This window comes from Onychostoma macrolepis, chromosome 07 (assembly GCF_012432095.1).
Source record: "Onychostoma macrolepis isolate SWU-2019 chromosome 07, ASM1243209v1, whole genome shotgun sequence".
NCBI classification, from domain to species: Eukaryota; Metazoa; Chordata; class Actinopteri; order Cypriniformes; family Cyprinidae; genus Onychostoma; species Onychostoma macrolepis.
Genome location: NC_081161.1, coordinates 18,344,133 through 18,363,262, shown reverse-complemented (window position 1 = coordinate 18,363,262; position 19,130 = coordinate 18,344,133). Strand labels below are relative to the sequence as shown.

The following is a 19,130-nucleotide window of genomic DNA, read 5'->3' as shown; positions in this document are numbered from 1 at the left end:
ATCAATATCATTACACTTATTTGCTCTGTTTTATTTTGTGAAACCTTACTCTGCTTCGCGTCGTGCCTAACAACGCCCCTTAGCTGTTATAAATTCACTGTAAACCACGGCTTCTTGGGGCTTATTGCTTTATTTTACTATAATATAAAGTCATTATTATAGTTTTCTCTGCGCACAAAAAGTATTCTCGCAGCTTCATAAAAGTACGGTTGAACCACTGAGGTCACATGGACTTTTTTAACGATGTCCTTACTAACTCTCAGAAACCATCAAAAATATCTTAAAGTGCCCCTATTATGGTTTATGAAAGGTTCGTATTTTGGTTTTAGGAGTTCCCAACAACAGTTTGACATGCATGCAAGGTCAAAAAACACTTTCATTGTCTTATAATATGCATTTATTTTGACCTTATTTGCTCAACGACTCCCAAACGATTCGTTTAACGATTCATTTTTCCAAACCCCTCCTTTGCGTGACACTAATCTGCGGTGATTGGTCAATTTTTATTTCCATTTCATAATAAAAGCAGTGTTTGTGAGGGCAGTGCTGCTTTGTTTACAGCCGTTACAGGGGAAACAGCTATTTTACCGCAGTGGCAAAGAATGAATTTGTATTTTCATTCAGACCAACGCGAAAAGACCAGCAAGTGGGCGGGCAATATGCTAATGTTTCATGTTGAAGTCAACATGAAATGGCTTGGGATTCGTTTTAAAAACGACTCGTTTCAATGATTCAGAGTCGACTCTTTCTATTAAGAGACAATAATTTTATACATGGTGCACTTTTAGATTTAAAACTTCGCAGGATGTTTTCATTCGCTTAGAGCAGTGGTTCTCAATTCCAGTCCTCGGGGCCCCCTGCTCTGCACATTTTGCATGTCTCCCTTACTTAACACACCTGATTGAGATCATCAGCTCGTTAGTTCAGTTCATGGATCTCTTTCCTAACAAGCTGATGATCTCAATCAGGTGTGTTAAATAAGGGAGACATGCAAAATGTGCAGAGCAGGGGGCCCCCAGGACTGGAAGTGAGAACCACTGGCTTAGAGCTCATTTTCAAAAATCCATAATACGGGCACTTTAGGCCCTGTTTACACTAGTGCGTTTTCATTTTAAAACGCATACTTTTTGCTACGGTTACGCCTATCGTTTACACTACTCCGGCGTTTTCGGGATCGAAAACGGAGACTTTTGAAAACGCTGCAGACCCCGTTTTAGTTTGAAAACTCCGGGGTTGCGTTTCAGTGTAAACGGACAAAAACTGAGACTTTTGAAAACGATGGCGTGGCTGACCACATTCATACTGCTAATCACGGAACCGGCTTTACTGACGAGATGCGCATGATCATCGCGTTTGACATATCGCACAGCCCTAATTCTCTCTGCGTATCCTTGATGACCGTGTAAACAATAACATCATGCTCATTCTTGTACCCATAGATATGTACGGGTAGATTCCCCATTCGACCGCTCCAAGCACGTAGACGGGTCTGCCATCTAAATAATAGGGAATCTACCTATGTAACATATCTATGATTGTACCAACATGAATGGTCATGTGACATGCGTTTTCGGTTGTGTAGTGTAGACGGAGATCGTTTCTGAAACGCAGTGGAAACGCCAGTGTAAACGAGGATCGTTTTCATTCTAAAACACAGTTTTAAAACAAAAACGCACTAGTGTAAAAGGGGCCTAAATTTGTGTTCTGAAGATGAACGAGAGTCTTACGGATTTGGAATGACATGAGGGCGAGTAATTAATGACAGAATTTTCATTTTTGGGTGAACTATCCCTTTAAATTAAAAAGCAGAGGCCATTAATATTCTAATGAAATCCAAATTTGTGCAAGCATCATGTAAATTTTAAAGGGGTCCTGTTTGTTTTGGGGGTGTACTAAAACATGCTCTCATGCTTGGTGGTTCAAAAAATTCATTATTTTTCACATAATTTACATTATTACAATACTTTTCTCCCCATACTGGCACAAACGGCTCAATTAGTTCCAGGTTTGAAGAAGGCCCGCCTTCCGAAAAACGAAATGTGCGTTGTAAACAACTTAGACGGCGTTTCAGTACTGCCCCGCCCCTTGCCAAAGCAGCAAGTTCCGTCTACTCCAGTATAGTTACAGATGGCGTCAATATTGCCATATCAATTTGAGCCGGATTCAGACCCCGAGAACATTGAAGAGGATCATGCAGAACCTTTGCACGCACGGATATTGCAAGACGTATTAAGCCGCGGTCACACTGCACTTTTTGTTCCATTGACTTCCATTCATACGCAGGCGAATGCATCAGACTGGAAATGCAAGCCCGTGCGAAAAGTTTTCACATTTCGCGGCGTTCCAAAGTTCAAGCTTGGTGAACTCTGGCCTGCAAATTCACATCACGTGATACTATGTGACCAATGGAAGATCGATATGTCACAACATGACCTCATATCTAAATTAAAAGAGCATAAATTTAAAACTGCAGCGCTGCAGGGAAAGTGGAGTACATTGTATGTTTTTACATTTTAGGTGTATTATTATTGGTTGTGTTAACAACTGCATTTACTATGTACAGATAAGTGCAACGGTAATATGCATTATGTTTATTGTTCTTTAATTCTAACATTAATTGCAGTGAAACTGTTATATAGTTGAATTTATTTATATCATAGTCCAGTGTTTCCCAGACACTCTATTTGTGGTGGCATATATATACAAATTCATTCTCTGCCAGCAGGAGGCACTGTTGGAGCGGTAGAGAGCGAGATTTCCCTGGTAACGCTGTACACAAAGCAGCGCTCCGCTCACAAACGCTGCTTTATCAGGCATTCAAATTTTTCTTAAGTCGGTTTCCTTCAGAAATACAGTGATATAAAAACACCCGCACCGGGTTTCGATTTTGAAATGTGCAGTGCTCATGTTTATTCAACGAAGTCAAAGCCTTTTGGAAAATCTATTTGTGGCGGGCGCCACAAATAAATCAATGTATGGGAAACACTGTCTAAGTCTCATAATTGAAGTGTAAATTATGCAGATTACATCGTCCAGTATTGTACTGTCAGCAATTTATAAAAACGTTTTCATAATTGTAACATACATATTTACATGCATAATTATTCAGGTGCGTGTGTAATAACTTGTGAAAACGTTCCGCTACAGTAGCACTTCTTCATCATCGTCCTCTTGTCTGATGCACTCAAGCTTTCTAACCACGACCTCGCCCCTCCCCACCCCCCAACCATTCAAATTTCCATAGGCGGGATTTATTTGAAAGATATTCTAGTGGACAGCTTTGTGATGTCACAACACCCAGAAAACAACGCTGTAGTCCAAACGAGCCGTTTGTTGTAGTTCTTGAAAAGGGATTTTTAAAAGAACTAAATATCTGTTTGGACTGAGTGGACTTTGATGTTTGTAACTTTGTAGATATTTTTTATGCCAAAACCTACATACTACACTGACTAAAATTCAAAAAGTGAAAAAGCATAATAGGATCCCTTTAAGCTTCATTAAATTATAGATGTTTGTTTCTATAGTTTGCCTGGATCCAGAACTTGTTTCCACTTTCACAGGTTTGAACAGGTCAATTGAAGACTCACCAAGGCTGATATCAGAGGCCATGGTTTGGGGTGTAGATGGTTCATAGGGTCCCAGTCCATACTGCTCCCTCAGGCGGTTGCCTTGCTCCATGCTGAGAATCACAGACGTTCTGCTGTACCAATTACTCTGACCATCTTTCTCCACAGAGTAAAGGAACTCAGAGCCTTGAGTCTTATGACCCTTCACCACACCTGAACACCAGAGACACAGAATCAGGTTTTTTTCCCCCACATTATAGTTTTTTCCCCAAAAATAATTACTTGTTTAAATGTTCCTTACCCATTTTTTAAATTTTTTTTATTTCTGCATTTTGTCACAAAATAACTAAATAATCATTAGACCATAACGGTAAAAACATCATATGGATTATGCATGTTTTCGAATGACAGAAGTAGACAAAGGAAGGTAGAAAAACAGACAGACAGATACATATAAAGATAGGCAAAGGTGGACTGAACAACAGGCAGACAAAGACACATAGAATGACAGACAGAAAGATATATAGACAAAGACAGATAAAATGACAAAGAACAGACAGGAAAAACAGACAAACATAGAATGACAGACAGAAAGGTATACAAACAAACAGACAGAAAGACATATATAGACAAAAGACAAACAGGCAGACATACACAGACAGGCAAAAGATTTATACACAAAGACAGAATGACAGACAGACAAAGATATATACACATAATAGAACAATAGAAAGACAGACAGCAAGATATATAGACAAAGATAGAATAACAGACAGACAGAAAGAATGATATATAGACAGACAGACAGGTAATGGTTCTGTATGGTTCAATACGATTCACGATACTGATTACATGATACAATTATTTTTTACCAAAATTAGATTTATGACAAATTATAAATGATATGGTGTCCTTCTTATTGCTTGAACAAAAGCTGCACATTTCTTTGTGAAACTGAAATATGTTAAATAACAAGTAAATTGAAATTTTAAAACAAACCCCAAATCAAATAAACACCACAAATAAAAGAAATCTCTTCATATAAACAAACTAAGGTTTTACCAGTTAACTTTCCATTTAAAATTAGAGGCAACCACTGTTTTTTAATCACAACCTAAACAAAGATGCTGCATACATGCAACATTAACAGTTTTTAATCTAAATTAGATTGTATAATTTCAAAACGATACATTTCTAAATTCAGTAATGTGAAATTATTATACTAGATAAAGCATGAAACAGAAACAGCAGACAGGCTGAATGAGATGCCAATTCACCCTGCCAGCAGGTGGCGCTTATGGAACAACAGCGATACAGAGCACTTATGAACACTACTGTAATATGCATTATACAGAGGCAAGAGGAAAAGAAAATAGCATTTAAACTTTTCTAAAGACAGTCAGTTCCCCTCAGAGATACATTCATATAAACTCCCACCCCCAACCGTATCGCGACTCATTTAACATCTCAACTGATTTAAATCATCACTTATTTGTATTGATTTTCAAATGGCTCAGGGTGCATCGTTATATCCCTAGTAAAGTTTTTTCGGTCCTGCTTACCTATATTAAAGTACTCCTCCTCAGTTAAGGCAGTGACTTCCGTCTCTACAGGAATGGGGTCACAGAGCAAGATGTCTTTTCCTTGTACTTCACACTCCTGGTTGTCATCGAACAGAAGGCGGAAACGGTTCTCTCCCAGGTCTCGAGTGATACTCCCAGAATAGAAATACGAGTTGGATGACCACTTGGCCAGCACACGCAACCCAACAAAACTGCTGGACCCAGCGCTGTTATCTGGGGAGGTGGTGTTGAGAGATTCAGAGCGGCTTGTAGCACTGGGCTCTACTGGGCTGCCCGGTGCTTGGACATGCCTTTGGGCAAAGTGCTCCTCTTCTGAGGATGATGCACCCTGGCCATGGGCACCACCTCTCTGTCCTGTCCTGCCACCTCTGAGAGTCAGTATTAACAGGTAATGGAGAGAGAATAAAAACAAAAAAAAGTGACACAATGAGCATCACAACACCCATTAATTATGGAAACAGAGAGCTCATCCATGAGCTACAAAGGGAAGCGTTTGAGTTAATACTAATGACCAAGTCATATTTGGGGAAACAAGGAACAAGGGTCATGCAAGGTGATTAAAAACAGTGGCTATAAATTAGCATCTAATACAAAGAGTGTCTTGGACCCTGCCAGCCTATCCAGGAGCGCCTCACCTGGACAGCGGGCCGCGGGAAGGAGGCCTTCCTCGCCGGGCACGGCCACGGGGGCTTAGCTGGGTGGTGACCCGAGACCCCCGTGCATCCGTCACCTCTGACCCCACCACCACAGTGTGACTCCTCGGCTGCTGCCATCCCCCCCGCCTGGGGTTCAAACACACACAAGGAGAGGATGCGTTCAGCTGAAACGCCCTCGACCAAATGTGCATGGGAGCAGCAGCCATGAGAAGATACTAAAATCATACCGTGTCCAATAACAAGAAGGTGAGAACATGCTCTAATGAAACGTATTGACAATAACATGCACACAAGACGTTCTATGCAACAGCACCTACTTCCCTACAACCGAGACTCATGTGTTAACCGCAGAGTGTTAGTAATGGAAACAGAGACAGGAAGACTTCTCACCGGCCAGACTTGGCCCCTCGGCTGGGGGGCATTAGAAAATCTGGCATTCTGATGGGACCCAGGCCCGTGCTGCTTGTCCCACTGGAGCTGTGGTGTGATGGGGCCTTCGAGGAGAGTGAACTGACGTCAGCCAGGTCTCCTGATGTCATGGAGCTTCCTGTGCGGGATGGTGAGATGTCACTGTCTACGACACAGCGATCCACCACGGGTTCCTCTGACTCCTTGGAGAAAAGGAAAACAGCAGAGGTTTGTTTATCAGCTTAATCTGTACCTAAAACCATTGAAGGTGCACCAAGTAATATTTTCCACATTAAAAACATTTACACCTAAGGAAATAAATGGCACTTCTAAAATACTTTTAAAATCATATCTCCTCACAAAAAACTAAGATTCCAGCCATATCAGTAGCTTACTAAGAGTAATCTGAATTCCTGAAAAGAATGTTCTTAAAAAACATTGTAAATGACCTATAAAACTTGTCTTAAATTCCCAAAAGTTTAATGAAATCATTGGGATGTTGAGCCAAAGCCTGACATTTTCTTCATGAGGAGAAAAAAAAATAAAAATAGACATTCTAAAGAAAATATGAGAATGTTTAAAGAATTTTTCATAAACTGCACTTAGGAACATTCTTACAATTTATCTTTCTTGAATCTGGTCAATTTATGTAATTCTGGCACCTGGTCGCCTCACGGGGGCCACCAGATTGAGATGACATGACCAGCCAAATACTATCTAGCAGTGTTGGGGAAAGTTACATTTAAAAGAAGTGCATTACAATATTGCGTTACTCTCTAAAAAAGCAATTACGTTAGTTACTTGTTATGGAAAGTAATGTTATGTTACTTTTGCTTTACTTTTTTTAAATCTTGGCTGGGCTTGCTTGTTGGTTTGTTTTTAATATAAGAAACCTCTGTTTTTAGCAAATGTAAAAAGCCTTTTCACAACAAAAATGTAATGAATACGCCTCAGGCAGAGATGACTAATGTTAAGCCTCAGCATGTTCACATTTATTCTAGAACTACAGTAACCATCATGTTTACACAATCCACACAATACATCTGCACTTACTCCTGATTTCTCTCAACATGGGGACAGGCATTACGTATTTGAATAAGTAACCTGGATATTTTCTTGTAAATTAAAAAAGTAATGCGTTACCTTACTAGTTACTTGAAAAAGTAATCTGATTATGTAACTTGTTACCCCCCCAACACTGCTAGATAGTAATGTCCCAATTATCAGACACTGATACATGAACAAAAATCATGGAGTTCTAACCAAGGCAACACTTCTTACATTGGTAACCTTACGGTCAACCTCTCTGCCATCTTCATAGTAGACATCTGTAATGATGCGAGTGACCGTTGTTCGGACTTCCTGGATGGTGCGAACATGTCTGCGCAATGATGGGCCTGGATGGGTTCTGGTTGGTGTGCTTGGTTCTCCCTTTAAGAGTAAGAAAAAATTGAAAGGTTACAGCCCTTTATATTTAATCATACTAAATAATAATTTCTTACAATCTATGACAGGATTTTTCCTAGTGGATAACATATTTACAATAAGTAATAAATCATTATAAACATTTAGTGAAATCTTATACCCTTCCAGACAGGTTATGCGGTCCAGACAGATCAAAACTAGTCTGCTGAGACACAGCTCTCTGACAAACCAAAAGAGACAAAAGGAAAAAATATAACATATGACACCTGTTAAAGCACTTTATCATTAAATGTGTCCTAAATAACCAACACTTTCTTACTTTGTTGGATGGGCTGGTGGTCGAGCTGATATCCACACTAGTTTGCTGTGACACAGCTCTCTGTCGGACAGGTGTTCGAAGTTTGTCAGAAGTTCTGAGAACCTCTTGTTCTTTGGCAGGGGAGGACAGACCACTGACCAGAGGTTCAGAGTTTGCTCCCGCACCAGCAGGGTGCAGAGGTACAGCTTCAGTGACTCGGCCTGAGGCTCTGCTGTCCACCGTTTCTTTTGGGCAGTTGGGAGACAGCCCTGAGTCATTAGTGTTGGGGACCTGAACAGCTGGCTTGCTTGCCTGTTGGAGAAGTGAAGAGACAAACACATACAGGCAGAATTTTAGAAAGACTACAGAGTACATTTGTTTATTATAGTGCACATCACCTTGCTTAATAACTTTTTCTCACTTATTATTGACACAAAAAAAGGGGGTTGCAGGATTTAAAGACAAAAATCTAATGGCAGTTTTTTATGATAAAATGTGATTAAAAAATAAAAAATAAATAAATAATGTTTCCTATGGTTGTTGGAGGGATTGCACAATTTGGCCCAAATTTTTGTGATTTATGGCTGTTTTGATGTCTTCATTTTTAAACATTAAACATCGTCGATAGCCTCATGAGCATCAATATATCCAAGCCACATATAGCGCCTTGCACTTTGGGTGTCGAGTTCAAGTACCGGCTCGTGGACCTTTTCTGATCACGCCTCCTTCTCTCTCTCCCACTTCGCTGTCAAAAACATACTTTCCTATCAAAATAAAAGGCAACAATGCCCCCAAAAAAAAAAACACCATCTTTACTAGTTTGGGAAGATTTTATGTTATAATAAGCCACCCAAACTCAGAGATGAGTTTGTGTGGAGCAGCATTTACTGTGAACCAAGCCGCTCTGAGACCCTGAAGACACCAGAGCATGAGTCACTCATGCATGAAAACACAGTGCCACGCTTTCTTCTGAAACACACAGTGCATATATTTATTTAATTATATCACAGTCTTTACATTTGAAGGCTCTATTATGATTTTGGTTTATTTCAAGTGTGCAGCCCTACCAGGATCACCAGAACACCTTGAGGAACCCAGGACAAAGACCAAAACAAAACCAAAAACATCCCAACCTTGAGCTGTGGAAGTGGGTCATGCTCCATTGTACGGCTCTCTACAGCCCTGACCAGGCAGGAATGGCACTATCAAACCTACTTTAGGTTTCTAAAGATATCCAACACCAAGGGAACTCTATTTATAACCTCAACAAAAAAGAATTCAAGGTCAGTTATGCCCAAGTTTATTCTTATGCAGTCTAGTGACTTGAGACAGGGCTTTATGCTTGTTGTTTAGAAGCACTCATGCCCCTCCAAAAGCAGCACTGATCACCTTATGAACATATGATAAACAATTATAGTTTGATTACACTTTCACTAACAATAGTAAATTAAAATACAAATATTCATAGATCTCTGCGTTTAATTTTTAAACATTAAACAATAGAGCTTTAAATTTGCAGAAAACTACAGGAAGACCTTAAAGCTTCTCTATAGTTCACAAATGATTTATAAATGAGTCTTATTACAAATTGTTTACAAGCAGAGGAATGTGCACACGTATGTCGTGGTACTTTCGTGAACATGCATCAAAGACTGACAAGGAAAAGAAGAATTGTTGAATAAATAGTTAGCTATCGCCGGCAAGCGGGAAAGGAGCTATAAAACGAGCAGCGTCATGGCTGGGAAGATGGATGAGATTCATATGAGACAGCAAGTCAAGTGCTTCTCAGGCTGGCGGAAAAAGGGCTTTCACTTTATTTCAGCACTTCCATATGGCTTCTCACAAGAGGGAATAGATGTGTTTATTTAGTTCTACTTCCAGTTGATAAATGTTTATCTGTGCAATCTGGCTGGAAATTGAAAGCTCCAGAGCTGCCATATCACTACACCAGCATAGTTTTTCAAAATGTTAGCTGCTTTTGTACAGCGAAAGCTTGATTTGTTGCCTCTTTGGGGTCTGTCTCTGATATTTTGATCTCTTTCTCCAAGTGTAGCATTTAAAAATGATTGTAGTCGACCTCGGTGTCAAGCAGATGGCTTGTCAGGATCCAAGGCGACACATAGGAACGTCACGACCTTTGCTTCAGGGACTACTAGACCACAAAGAACAATTACTTAAAATGTCAGGAGCACTCTCAACCTCACTCCCACTGTAATAACAGTTATTAAATTTAAGACGTGACATTTTCATTTTCTTTACGCACAACAAAATATTCTCGTGAACCGCTGATGTTACTTGGACTATTTTAACAATGTCCTTACTACGTTTCTGTGCCCTGAACGTGGTAGGAATCTTGCTGTCTATGGAGTGTCAGAAAGCTCTCGGATTTAATCAAAAAAATCGTAATTTGTATTCTGAAGATGAATGGAGGCCTTGCGGTTTGGAACAACATGAGGGTGAGTAATTAATAACAGAATTTTAATTTTTGGTTGAACCATCCCTTTAATTGCAATCCGTGCAGCACTGAAAACACAGGATCAGGAGCTGCTTGTGCATAAAAGAACAGCATTTTTTTATTTGACAGCACAAAGTCCCAATGTCAAAATATGTATTTTATAATATGTATTGATGCACTATGCCTTAAATTCAGCACAACATTATAATTAACTGGGCTTTCTACACTGCACACAACATGCATTAGGGATCAATAACAACAACAGGATTTTAATCCTGATGTCATGATGTTTTGACCAGGTGCATACAAATAATTTTTACAATTGCAATTTTGCACACAGTAATTTTCAGTCGCAAATGCTCATTGTACAGCCCTGTGAGAGCATATAATTCAAGATACCTAGAAAACAAACATGATGCTATTATGCTATTTTTAAATAGAACTGCACAAACATATACTTTTATCTCTAATGAACAGCTAGTGGTGATTTAAAGTGTGACATTTTTCTTATTTCACAGGAGTGTGGTACCTGAGTGGAGGATCACTGGACTCTTCATCCTCTACCTGGACCCGCCTGTGGGCCTCCCGAACACGACTGAACACAGAAGGACTGAAAAACAGACAAGAACAGGGAAATAATATACCACATGATTTCCCAACTATGAAAACTAAAATCTGCAGTTCCGTCCAGTATTTAAATGAAATAAAAAAAGTTTGAGGCATTATTAAGGATCTGCATTACAAATGTGTTAAAATGACTAAGGCAGAGAATCAGCAGCTGTGAGTGACAGCTGAAAAATGAATCCATCCCACAGATAAGCTTCTGCATAGCAACTACTGCAGGTTACCTGGTTACATCCATGGCAACAGTGGTAGCCTTGGAGACAGATCCTTCCTCATCTGTTAATGGTGGTTCTGGGGAAGCATTAAAATCAAGCTTAATGGGTTAAACTTTAGACCACTTAAAACAGTACTAGTATTTACTTAACTTAATACTCACTTTATTTACTGACTTAATTCATTACACCTGACAGTATATAACCATGTTTGAAATAATAATAAATTTTTTTTTTTAAATATAAATATGGGCTATTGTAATATATTTATATTTTACTATAATATTTTTAATTAAATATAATAAAATATATACAAATATAAAAATAAATAATTAAAAGTATATCATTGTAATTATGCAATTTCAATTATATATGATAACTATATTATCGTGTTCTTGGTGTAAGACGGTGAGTGAAAATGTCAATTTGTCAAAATCATCAACAACAACAAAAAACGGCTTTTACTCTGCAGGCTGAAATGTTCTGATCCCGAGCTGCCCTCCTCCACCGGTGTCACCAGTTTCATCCTGAGACTCAGTTTCCCATCTTGCTCCACTGCTGCTGGCTCGTCGCCCTCTCTGCTCTCCTCTACCGAAATCTCACTGGCCGCCATTGTCGTCTCCCTGGTAACGTCAGCCTCTGATGGCTCTGAGAACGAGGTCATCTCTGCAAAACATCAAAAAGCACGAAGAAAAAGATAAATGGTTCACCACAACAAGGACAGGAAGGTTAAGAGGGAGGGGTGTGCAGTTTCATCTCAGCATACTGATATTTAAACACAAATATGTTATGCAACGAAAAGAAAGGGACACCCACCAATAGGAGTGCTGTGTCTCGGTGTCTTTTTCAGCTGACTAATCTGTGGAGGAGTTGCACTCACTGCTGGGCGGATCAGCTCGCCCTCTTTGGGCAATGTAAAGTGAAACGGAAGCTCTGGAAAGGAAAGAAAGAAACAGAAAACGGCTAGTTAGATTTACTGAAGACCAGTTACATAATGAGCAGGGATAATAGATCACTTGTTTGAGGCTTAATCCCACCTCCAGAGCTGTCACTCAGACTTCTGTTGGTGGCATTGTCCGAGTTTTTTTTGTGCTGTCCTGCATCACTGGGCTGTGTGCTCTGGGACTTGGCTCTCTTAAGCTGTAAAGGTGAAACCTCAGTTGATCCCACCGGCTGAGACCCTGAGATCTTTGCCGTGGCCTCACGTTTGTCCTGCACGGAGCCCCTCACAGGTTGCGAGGAGCTTATGAACGGCTGTGACCTCCCATCCTTCACTTTCTCTTGAGAGACCCTCTGGCTCTCTTCTAGCACCATGACACTGAAGCTCTCCTCTTTACTGGAGGAGTGGTCTTCTCTGCTGGGTTCACGCTGGGACGTCTCCTTCTCCTCCTTCTCCTCCTCCTCTCCATTCTCCTCCTCCATGGGTTCAGGAGAAAGCACCTGGCTCTGAGACAAACCCAGCTTGATCCCAGTGTCATCACCTGTCACCTCTTTCTGAATCTCACCTTCATCCATCCGCTCCTCCTCTTCGGTATTTCTAACACTGTCTGTAACAACACTGTGGCTGTGTGTCATGGGCTGACTGAGTCTCTGGCTTTGACTAACATTTTCTTTTTCCTTCTCGGTGTTCTTTTGGGACGAAACAGTCAAGACCGACTGAGATAGAGACTGTTGGGGGACAGGAACAGGGGTTATGAGTCTATCAGCTGATGGCGAAGCTTGTGAACAGTCAGCGACTGTGGATTTACTTGTTTGTGGTACTTTAGGGGTGTCTGAAACACAATCTGCACCAACAAGCTGGGATGGAGTCGCACCTGGAGAAGCGCTTATATTCTGGTTCCCTACATTAACACCCTCTGAGAGCTTTTGAGAGGGGTTACAGTCTTCTGCTTTTTCTGTACTTTTTGAGTCAGGCACCCTGGAAAGGCTTTGTGAATTTGATGTTGTAACAGGCTCAGTGTCTGTAACATTCTTGCTTGCATTTTGGGAATGGTGTTTAGGGTTAGAGTTGCTCTTGTCCGCACCAACAGTTCCCTCCTCTTCCACGATCTGTGTGGCTTGGCTATCCTCCTCCACAATGAACAACTGTGTCTTCTGAGCAAAACTGCTGTTTTCACTGTTGAGCTCCAACTGAAAGCACTCAGCCACCTCAGAGGGCTGTGAACTGCTGCTTGAACACTTTTTTAGCTGCTCCGCTGGGCCGGTCTGCTTGGGCGATCCTGACTCGGTTGCTGATGGGTTGTTTTGGTGAGGCAACTTCTGTGAGCTCTCAGTCCCTTGACTATTCCTCCCAGGTTCAAGACTTGGAGTGGAAATAAACACGTCCTACATTGAGGAAACATGGAAAATACATTGTCAATAAAAGAATGTGCAGATATGTTTAAGTGGAATGCTATGGACACATAGTTAAGATGTAGTCACATTAGCAAAATTTCTGCAAAATAGGTCCATTTTCTATTGTCAGTAGTGCAGTGGCACAACTCACACAAAAGTCACTTTCAAACTGAACAGCTTTCTATTGGTTAACATTTGCCCAAAATCTGCATGGTTTCATGCTTTCACCCTCACGCAAAATTCCTAATTTGGATTTCTATTGAAATTCAACAAATGTGACCACATGTGTACACCTGAATAATTGATGCCTACATGTGAGAATTCAGGCTGGCTGGGGACAGAGAGGCTTTTCTCTAGAACAAATCCAGGGGAATTCTGGGACACTGGAGTGGAGGCTGTGGGTTGTGGTTTGGGGCAGGGGTCCATGTCCATTGGCTCCTCCTCTCTCCCCGGTGGCTGGTCCTCAGGGGGTGCTGATGTGTCCATTGGGGATGCAGAAGCTTCATTATAATCTAAATGGAATAATTTAGGAATTCTTCTGAAAATCTTTTTACATCACATAAGCCTAATCTGTACGTGAAACACACTTACTCTGCTCTTTTTCTGTGGGTGAATTTGGGACAATGTAAGGTGCTTGGCTTAAATTGTCCTGAGTGGCAGCCACAAAGTCAACAGATTGCCTAAAGAAATGACAGAAAAATAAGCATTTATTCAATGCTACAATTAACCTTTTCAGTGTACACAGAGAAACAGATCAGATCAAAATGGGATTAAAACTTTCTGTCGTCAAAATCATTAACATTCTTAACTGAGAAAATCAAGACAATTTTAAATTTGTGGGTAAACTATAAACTGAAGAGTCAAGTAAGTTTATATAGCATTCATGCTGTTACATATTGGAATATCATAATCTTTACTTTTTCTATGATCCATAAAATAATAGATTGATAATTTTACCCTCCAACCTAAAGACAATGTTTTCAATAAATCATGCTAAGAATCACCACTTACTGTGAAAGACTCTCTTGTACAAGTGTGCCCTGTCCAGACAGATGAAGCAAACGAAGACTATGTGCAGGTGTGGATGTTGACAGGTGTTCTCTGTCAAGCTCTGTAACACTGCTGTCTGGCTTGGTGCCTGTTATAGTGAACATGATTCTATAACAACAATAAACTAAACAGAAAACATATTTAGACATCAACAGATGATAAGTGGAATCATTTGGGTCTACACACCATTTCTCTCCTTTTCAAACATGTCATCCTGAGAGGAAGCAAGCACATCTTCTTCATCTTCTTGACTGTCAGTTAATTGAGAGTGCAGTATAGCCTGAATACTGAGCTTCCTGCTTTCCCCATCCTGAGGCTTCGAAGGGCAGCTCGAACTGACTTCTGACCTACAATATCATCAATAAATTTAGAACTGTCAAACTAAAAACTGGACAAACTATCATTAGCTAGAACTGTATGACACAATTATGACAAAAATTATTTCTTAAAATGTCATGCTTCATTACTGAAAACTAATTTAAAGCCTCTGATTCAGCATTGCACAATTGACAATTTTTACACTTGGAGGCCGTAATAATAATCTTGAATGCTTTTGAAAAAGATTCTTGCCCTGTAGAATTTCCATCTTGATTGGATGATGTTCTTTCTGAACTCTTCAATCCACCTGACAGAAAAAAATGACCAGAAACCCATTTAAAAAAAATCCTTGATGAGAACTAAAGGGCAGCAGTCAATAGTTTGCAGTAAAATTTAAACATACATTGGCTGGCTGGTTTCTGACTGTCTGTTTTATTTGCAGGAGCTCCATCCTGCTCATCTTCCTCAAATACACCCTGGCTCTCCGACAGCTCCAAGAGACCAAACTGAGACATCTCATCTGTGATCAGATTAACACAATCATTTATTTATTCTGCCAAGCACTGTATTAATAAAGTACACTTCTGAGAGGCAGCATCATATGAAATGAATGGCCACAGTGCTTTAGTGTTGTTATAGTTAACTAAAATTAATTGAAATGAAGCTGAAATAAAAGAGAAGTATTAAATGAACAACTAACTGAAATAAGTTTAAATCGAAGTACTAAAATGACTAAAACTGAAATAAAATAAATGAATCCCAAACAAATTAAAACCACAAGCGCACAAAAATTATGAAACTTAAAAAAAGTTGAAAAGTGAAAATGGAAACATAAAATAAATGCTAATTCAAAATATGAATAAATATTTAGAGATGCACCGATTGACCGGCCAGTGATCGGAATCGGACGATTTTTTGCATGACCGGCCCAGATCGGAATCGGCCGGTCAGTCTCACTTCTTGCCGATTCCGAGCCGATCCTTTTATTGCCAGCGGCACAGGCAATGACGTCACAGCCACGCGCACACACTCAGTCGCGTGTAAACCATGGTGTAAACGCATCATTTCGCGTGAGAATGATTCTGATTTTAATTGCAATAATTTAATTAAATAGCGACTGATAATGTATTTATGTCGTGCCAGATGAGGCTTGCACAGCCTGAGTGAGTGTTTGAGAGAGACAGCACACACACAAAGTAACTCACAGAAATTTATAGATGCATACTGCGGTAGAATGTTTTTTTTTTTTTTTTATAAAATATGATTTAGATAAGCAACATTATACGACCATGATGTTTCCCAGAGTCAATGATTCAGTGGCCCATTCATAAGGACAGTCACTTGCCTCGTTGAATGAATCGGTTGAATGAATGAATAAATGACTCACTCATTAAAACGGACACTTGTCGCCACCTACTGGTTGTTTAGTCATATTTAAAAGTATCATTGCATTTTTTCAACATTTATTTGTATGTTTAAAAAAAATATGTAAAACATTAATCTTATAAAATTACTTATGAATTTGAAATTGCAGTGTAAATGCATTTATGGCACCTCAGCTTCATCAAACTGTCTGTGTAAATGCATCTAATAACACTTCAGATGCAGCTTCCGTTTCCTCAGCAGTGGAAAGATAAGAGTTTGTTAATACTAATTTCATTTGAATGGTAACAACTCTACAGTTTCTTATTATGCTAACTGAATTAAATGAAACAAAGTAAGAATTTGATGTGAAAGATGACACATTTAATAAGGTTAGGGGGAAAAAAATGACCATTTATAAACTTAGTGGGAAATGACCTCTGTTTTGTTACACACAGCAACTCATTTTAAGTGAACTATTTCTTCCTCTTTCCAGTCACAGAGCACTTTATTTTCCCCGTTTCCCCGAGTTGCTTAAGTGAGAGAAAATCTGTAACTTAGTCCAGATTGGGGGAATTGTAATGTTTAATAATTTCTTTTATGATGTAAATATTTTTTGCATTGAAATTTGCATAGATTTTTGTTTGTATATGCTGTCAGTTATAGTTCTTAGAAAGAAAATCGGAATCGGCAAAAACCGGTATCGGCAGGTCACACTTCCAAAAAATCGGAAATCAGAATCAGCCAAAATATTGTAATCGGGGCATCTCTATAAATATTACAATAGTACACAAATAATACTAATTATTATTATTAATTACTGTATATTGTTTTGAAATCTTACCACGTGTCTCTGTACAGTTTGTGGTGGAGTTAGCCTCAGACTCCATGTGCTCTGTAACACTAAAAACCAAAATGAAAGCTTTTTAGTAAAATGAAATATTTCTCTCTGCATGGAAATTGTAAAGGCTCAATATCAGCTTCATATTTTTAGTACCTTTTTGAGATAGGATAAGAGTGAACTTCAAAAACTTGACTATGCTCTGCTGAACCCAGGTTGGCCTGCAAATTGTCTGAAACGAATCAAAACCCCTTTTTCAATAAAGAAATAATAAGTGAAATTTAGTTCAAGTTAATTTACTCACCGGAGTGGGCTGTAGTGTCACTCTTACCAGTCTGACTGTCACTTTGTAAACAACGACTTTTAGTAGGGGAAGAAATTAGCTCCTGCAAAGGCATGATGACTCAATATCAATTTTCTTTATAGAAAAAAACACACACGCTGCTATGGCTTGTGATGCCTCACCAGCACAGGGCTTTGTGATGTGGGCTGTAGGTTAGAGAGGCGGCGGGCGAAGAGGGCACAGTAGCTGGTGTCAGGATCGTCCTCGAGGGCCACGCTGTCAGGCTGGGAGTCCTCAACTATGAGGCAGGGGTTTTCTGTCTGAGGAAAACTTGAATCAAGATCACTCTCACCAGGATCCATAAGGATGGGACGGGGTTAGCAGATGTCTACATAAACAGAGATTAAACAGGAGGGTTAGAACACAGAGACGACAGATGAAACCCACTGATGTCTCCAAGCACATGATTTCATAATGTAAACTAAATAAGGTTTTGTGTTTGGCAGGAGTTTTGTTTAGATGTATTTTTGTGTGTATGCATTGTAAATCACCTTGTGTTCAAGCTGAAAGCACTATATAAACTTTACATATTATTTGTACTTTTATTGTTATTATCAGTAATTCTGTCAGCTCCAAGAGAAAAGCTGGTCATGTGTTTCTTTCGTATTAGTATTTCGAAGTTTCAACTTTACTTTTGTTTGTACTTTAGTCAAGCCAGTGTTTTAGACAATACAGCTTGTTTCAAAGCAGCTTTAACATTGGTAAACAAGAAAATAATTATCAATTGATGCAAAAAGTATGTAAATTTAATGTAAATTCCTTTTGCTAGCACAACAGTAGAAAGACAAAATTATGCTCTTCTGTGTCAGAATATTCACAATTTTAGTGCTGTCCTGATTTTTTTCTCTTTTTATGTTCATGAGCCCATTTCATATTTTCCTTCGAATCTTGCTTTGTTTTTTATTTTTGGGCTTGGTCATGTGATGTAAACATGGCGGCGCCCATAAAGGGGCGACTCGCTCCACGTAATTTAGGAGGAAAAAAAACAAACAAACACAAATTCTTTGAAAGCTGTATGCAGGGTCTTTATCTCATGTCAGTCTACAGCATTTTGGATATTAAAGCAAAAACGTGTGCATGTGTTTAAGGTAATACTTTCATGCATCTTACGACAGAACATGTTTACCAAGAAGTTGTACATAAAACAAAAACTGATTTTCATTTACACAAATGGCGATCTTTAATCGCGAGATTTCCTGCTGCTTGCCAGCACGAGACTACAAGTAAACTCAATGCAAATAATCCCAGAAGTAAAACCTATACAACTAAACAACGCCAAGAAATGCACAAACGATTTGCTAAAACTCAAACAGCCAAACACGTGGATTATTTACACAGCGCATTTTCCCAAGAAAAGCCACAGCTTTGTCCCGGAGAGAGTGCGCATACGATGATGATGAAGCAGGTAGCTAGCGAGCACTGCAGCTAAGAAAGCTGCCCTTCCTGTAAAACACAGCGGGGGGAAAGTAGCGATCTTACTTGCTGGATCCCTGGTAGGCGTTAAATCCATCTCAGGGAACGTGTTGCATTTTGCCGTTCAGTGAGTGCACGTACATAACTTCTGTACACTTTCACAGCCTAACCTTTAGCAAAGCTTTTACTTCGCGGCAAAAACCCTGCAGGAATACTCGCCGTTGATTGGACACGAAAGTTCC

General features: G+C 39.6%; 1 protein-coding gene across 1 annotated transcript in view; it reads right to left on the bottom strand.

The window, feature by feature from the left end:
- The window catches only part of tp53bp1 (tumor protein p53 binding protein, 1), a 22,997-nt gene extending 3,867 nt beyond the window's left edge, over positions 1 to 19,130 (bottom strand). Inside the window, exons 1-23 of the mRNA XM_058781359.1 lie at positions 18,955 to 19,130; positions 17,598 to 17,803; positions 17,437 to 17,518; positions 17,289 to 17,364; positions 17,136 to 17,194; positions 15,333 to 15,449; positions 15,182 to 15,236; positions 14,798 to 14,958; positions 14,573 to 14,699; positions 14,153 to 14,241; positions 13,874 to 14,073; positions 12,265 to 13,552; positions 12,044 to 12,160; positions 11,693 to 11,893; positions 11,240 to 11,306; positions 10,908 to 11,001; positions 7,958 to 8,248; positions 7,799 to 7,858; positions 7,495 to 7,644; positions 6,196 to 6,416; positions 5,785 to 5,931; positions 5,129 to 5,517; positions 3,588 to 3,779 (exon numbers count right to left, since the gene is read on the bottom strand). Of these exons, the coding sequence (XP_058637342.1) occupies positions 3,588 to 3,779; positions 5,129 to 5,517; positions 5,785 to 5,931; positions 6,196 to 6,416; positions 7,495 to 7,644; positions 7,799 to 7,858; positions 7,958 to 8,248; positions 10,908 to 11,001; positions 11,240 to 11,306; positions 11,693 to 11,893; positions 12,044 to 12,160; positions 12,265 to 13,552; positions 13,874 to 14,073; positions 14,153 to 14,241; positions 14,573 to 14,699; positions 14,798 to 14,958; positions 15,182 to 15,236; positions 15,333 to 15,449; positions 17,136 to 17,194; positions 17,289 to 17,364; positions 17,437 to 17,518; positions 17,598 to 17,777 (4,363 nt within the window). The 5' untranslated portion in view covers positions 17,778 to 17,803; positions 18,955 to 19,130. The remainder of the gene's footprint in view (positions 1 to 3,587; positions 3,780 to 5,128; positions 5,518 to 5,784; positions 5,932 to 6,195; positions 6,417 to 7,494; positions 7,645 to 7,798; positions 7,859 to 7,957; positions 8,249 to 10,907; positions 11,002 to 11,239; positions 11,307 to 11,692; positions 11,894 to 12,043; positions 12,161 to 12,264; positions 13,553 to 13,873; positions 14,074 to 14,152; positions 14,242 to 14,572; positions 14,700 to 14,797; positions 14,959 to 15,181; positions 15,237 to 15,332; positions 15,450 to 17,135; positions 17,195 to 17,288; positions 17,365 to 17,436; positions 17,519 to 17,597; positions 17,804 to 18,954) is intronic.